Source organism: Hypomesus nipponensis, chromosome 25, assembly GCF_054491055.1.
Source record: "Hypomesus nipponensis isolate SF chromosome 25, ASM5449105v1, whole genome shotgun sequence".
NCBI lineage: Eukaryota > Metazoa > Chordata > Actinopteri > Osmeriformes > Osmeridae > Hypomesus > Hypomesus nipponensis.
In genome coordinates, this window is record NC_140385.1 from 10269679 (window position 1) to 10274052 (window position 4374).

The 4374-nt window shown below is 45.9% G+C and overlaps 1 protein-coding gene across 1 annotated transcript; it reads left to right on the top strand.

Moving 5' to 3' along the window:
- Positions 1-1749: 1749 nt before the first annotated feature.
- On the top strand, positions 1750-3830 carry caap1 (caspase activity and apoptosis inhibitor 1). Its single transcript, XM_084691593.1, has 6 exons — positions 1750-1959; positions 2234-2425; positions 2549-2633; positions 2756-2819; positions 2943-3007; positions 3152-3830. Exons 1-6 carry the CDS (start codon positions 1849-1851, stop codon positions 3610-3612), a joined length of 978 nt encoding a protein of 325 aa, XP_084547719.1. The 5' UTR covers positions 1750-1848; the 3' UTR covers positions 3613-3830.
- Positions 3831-4374: the final 544 nt, after the last annotated feature.

Genomic DNA, 4374 nt, shown 5'->3' on the forward strand with positions numbered 1-4374 from the left:
CTTTTCTTGAAGATGGGGAGACAGTCAGTGTCTCTGATGGAGGGGGGGAGTTGATTTCACCATTGGGGGACCAGACAGGAGAAAAGCTTGTGTTGGGACCGGGCGGTCTTGAACGGTGGGACCACCAGACGGTTGTCAGAAGAAGACCATAGGTGGCAGGTGAGGGTGTAAGGCTGGAGGAGAGACTTGATGTAGTTGGGTGCAGTCCCATTCACCGCTCAGAAGGTCAGAACCAGGGTCTTGAATCTGATACGGGCCGTGATGGGGAGCCAGTGGAGGGAGATGAGGAGCGGGCATAGGAGCGTCTGGGTAGATTGAAGATCAGGCGGGCTGCTGCGTTCTGAATCTTCTGGAGAGGGCGGGTTGGGCATGCTGGGAGACCGGACGAGCAGCTAGGTGGAATGCTCCGACAGGTATCTCCAGGGTTACTGCCAAAACCACTATAGGGACATAAATGAATTGTTGATATATAATATATTCAGCAGTATGTGTTTTAATATGTGTTCTCCTCTCTCTTTCAGACAAAGTAGGGCTTGGTGAGTCAGGAGGTGTTAAGTGGTGAAAACAGTGGTTGTGATTCACTGGAATCTATGAGCATTGGGTCAAAAGCCCCTTCAGGTACATTAAAATGAATGGAGTAGCAAGGCCTGTCATCTATTTAAATGTTATTTCAATGAAAAATTGACAAGCAATTGACCTTTTGTTCTGCTGTGCTAACATCATCAAACGGTAATTTTGCATTTCCATAGACCATAGCGTTCTACAGAGGTGAGCCCATGAAGTGACTCCCATCTTTCAGTTAGCCACAGTTGAATTCAATGAACCTCCTCTTATTGGACGAGGAAGGACGAGTTGCTCCAACAGTTAGGCAGTGCCACACACATAAAGCTCGGTACCCATTAAGATGAGTAGAATTCAAACTGAGGTCGGCCGGCATGATTACCACCATGTGCCCTGGTTGGGATGAAGCCTGGACTGGACTTACCCGCTAACACGCTGGCAGGTCAACAACCCACAATTGATGGTTGTTTTTCCCCCATATGCATGGTTTTCCAAATGCATTGGCCCTGCCCGCTGTGCCACTGCCACCACAGAGACCTTAACAAGGCGATATTCCCACTCACAGGAGCAGATGTTGCTAAGAAAACACAGCGTGACATGATTGTGATCGATGCTCAATGTCCCACCAGATTCGCTGCATAATTTGGCGGATGGCATCAGGATAACAACCTGCATTAGCCGGAGACAGCTGTCGCCATGGTGCCCAGGCATCGGGAGCCCTGCGATATTCTCCCCGCCTTTTTACCAGATAAGAGGCAGGACAACCAATTAGAGTGATTTACAACTCACCGGCGCCGAGACCGCCTTGAAAGCCCAGTTTCTGTCATGCCGAAACAAATGCAAGGGCACCTGAGGCCTCAGTGGCTTGGCCGCTAAAGACAGTCAGTATTGTTTGTTCTTACCTAGCCTGGATCTATGTTTAGCTTGTTTTTTTGGGATGCCTGAGTGTTTTCCTGAGGAAAATGGGGCCTAACCATCCTAGGTCTAGCAATTGGAGTGAATATGGGATAATTCATTGTGCATTTGCTCACAGTGAGCTGTTTAGTCTGCATTACAGTAGATGTGGGGTGTCACAGCATGAATATGTTTTTTAGGAGAAAAGAGGCCACCTGACCTGTTTGCAGGCTTTGCACTGTTTATCCAGCAGATGGCGCTAGTGCGTGGTTCTCGGACAAGCGACGAAGAAGAACTTATTTGTACATCCGTTTCGTAAGCTATCTGCGACAGTGTTTTTGTGTTAGCTTGATAACAGTAACTAGGCCGCTACCTAACTATTAGATTTAAAACATGCTAAAGAAGAAATCTACAAGCAGGGTCAGGGATAACAAAAGGAAACATTCACAGTCAGAAGAGCAGCATGTAGACAGAAGACCCAGAGGCACGGAATCCAACGTGGAGGTAAGGCTTGCTAGCTTAGCTACTTTCGAGCTACATTAGTACCATGGCATAGGATTGTAGGGTAGCTAGCAGTGAATTACAGTGGTTGTAGCTGATCTAGTAGCTATCTTACCACATCACGGGAAGCGTACTGCTCCTATTCATACATTGCTGCCTTGAGTTATTGAGCTAAATTGTGACGGACGTCAGTATGTTGAAAGGTATGAATACGCATCACTGTAAACTTGTAGCCTGTAACTGCACCAGGTTGAGCACTTTTTACCCCCTGACACAGGACTTAAAGGATGAGTTGGCAGACCCCGAGCTGGACAAGGTTGGCAGTGATATCGAGGAGGGAGGACTGGACCTGAGTGTGCCGTTCAAACCGATCAGTGCTTACCTAACCGACAGACAAGAGATGCTGGACCAATGCTTCCACGTGCTTGGGGACAAGAAGCTGCAGAAAATGCTGCCTGATGAACTCAAGGTGATTCTCACCATATATATATATGCAGCATTAAATTAATATGAAAGGCCAATTATATTAACGGGCCACACAGCAACTTCCTCCCGCCGACTGAAATTGCTGTCTTTCATTTCTTTGTTTCAGAGTTGTAGTGTGGAAGAGATTAAGAAGCTTTGTTTGGAGCAACTGGAGCAGCTCTCACAAACCAACCTCCTTCAGATCCTTGCAGGTACGACAGGGTGCGTTCAGCAACACGCATAACTCTGCTGCCTACTTCCAACAGTTTGTCATCTCTTTGCATGTTCTGCAAGACCATGTATGCATTTGTAACTCTGGTTGTTGTTTTGACAGGTGAAGAGCTGACTGTTTCCTCAGGAGGAGAAGAGGAAGGTAAACTGGGTGTTTCTGAAAGCCAGTGAGTGACTTCCCCTAACTCCCACAGCTCCGCGTAGTGCACTCATAAGAGTTGGTCTTTAACTAAAAGAATGCGACAGAAGGAATCCTTGGATTAACATTTGTTGTTGTTTTCACTTTCAAGGCAGGATAACATTGTGGATTCTACGTCTTCTCTGAAGGAAACTTGCGAAACGGAGGATAAGCAAGGTTGTCCGTGTCACCATTTTGTGCATGATCTCAAACCAGCACTTCATGTACATACAGCATGCATTTCACACAGTGTGCTAATAAAAAAAAAGAGTTTTCCCTATGTGTCTAGGCTAACCTGCAACCTTTCATGTCATTTGACAGAGGATGCTGGCTCGGGAGAAGAGAGCGACGTCCTCAGCATTAACGCGGACACGTACGATAGTGACATTGAAGGACACAAAGACAAGGATAAGCAGGCTATCAAACCCGAGGAAACAACGGAGGCCTCCAAAGAAGTTGCCACGGCAACGTCTGAGCCTGTCGAGGACAAGCCCATAGAGACCAAGATTGAGTTGGAAAAGGACATAAACAAAAGTGTGAATGAGATCCTAGCATTAGCACCAACTCCTAGCCTTGAGGATGATAAAGAGCTGGTCGGAGCACCACCCGTCGAGGCCCCAGTGCTCGTTGCGAGTCAACCCGTCCAGAGTGCACCGCTCCCTGGACCGGCTCCAGCGGCGTGTCAGCCCTCGGTCCAGCAGCTGGAGCTTCTGGAGCTGGAAATGAGAGCCAGGGCCATCAAGGCCCTGATGAAGGCTAACAACGTGAACAAGACATCATGAAAACTCCTCAAGCAAAGACTTGCATACCCTTACACAGTGCTCATGTTCATTTCTACAGGAATTGTAGAATGACTTGAGTGAACTATTCTTGTTCCGTGTGTACATATTTGTCCATATTGTATGGAAACCAAAGTACAGTGATTTTATGGATCACTGTTTCTGTGAGATAAATATTGTGAAACCTAAAAACGTTTGATAAAATAATTTTCTTTACTTGACTATGGATGTTATTTATTTGTATTTTTTTTACAGAATGATTTTCCTAAGTTAGTATAGAACATTAGAAGGCAAGGACTTGTTGTTGTTCAGCAGTTAAGGTGTGTCTGAAAAGGTTTGTGTCAATCTCATGCATTTGCAATACGGTGTACTACCTCCTCTGTGCACTAGGTGGTGACGTTACTCCACCATACACATGGCATTGCATGCCTGAGATCTTTGTTCCACCCATTCCTCAAAGTGTACACTTCCACCCTCCTTCCTTTATGTTTAATACAATGGATTTAAGGAAGCATTGACTATTGAACGTCCACTAGGTGCACCTAATGAATGTCCACTAAACCATGAGTTCATGTAAGGCTCATTGACCTCACTGTATTAACAGTCATGGAGCAAAACCAGGTTATAGTCTATATATTAACTACCTGCTCGCAGACATTAACAAGACAATTACCTATTAAGAACTAGATGTGTCAGGGATATGGTGCAGTGCTGGCAAACAATCTTGTTTTTAACTAAGGGACTTTTGGTTCATGTTTAATGAGT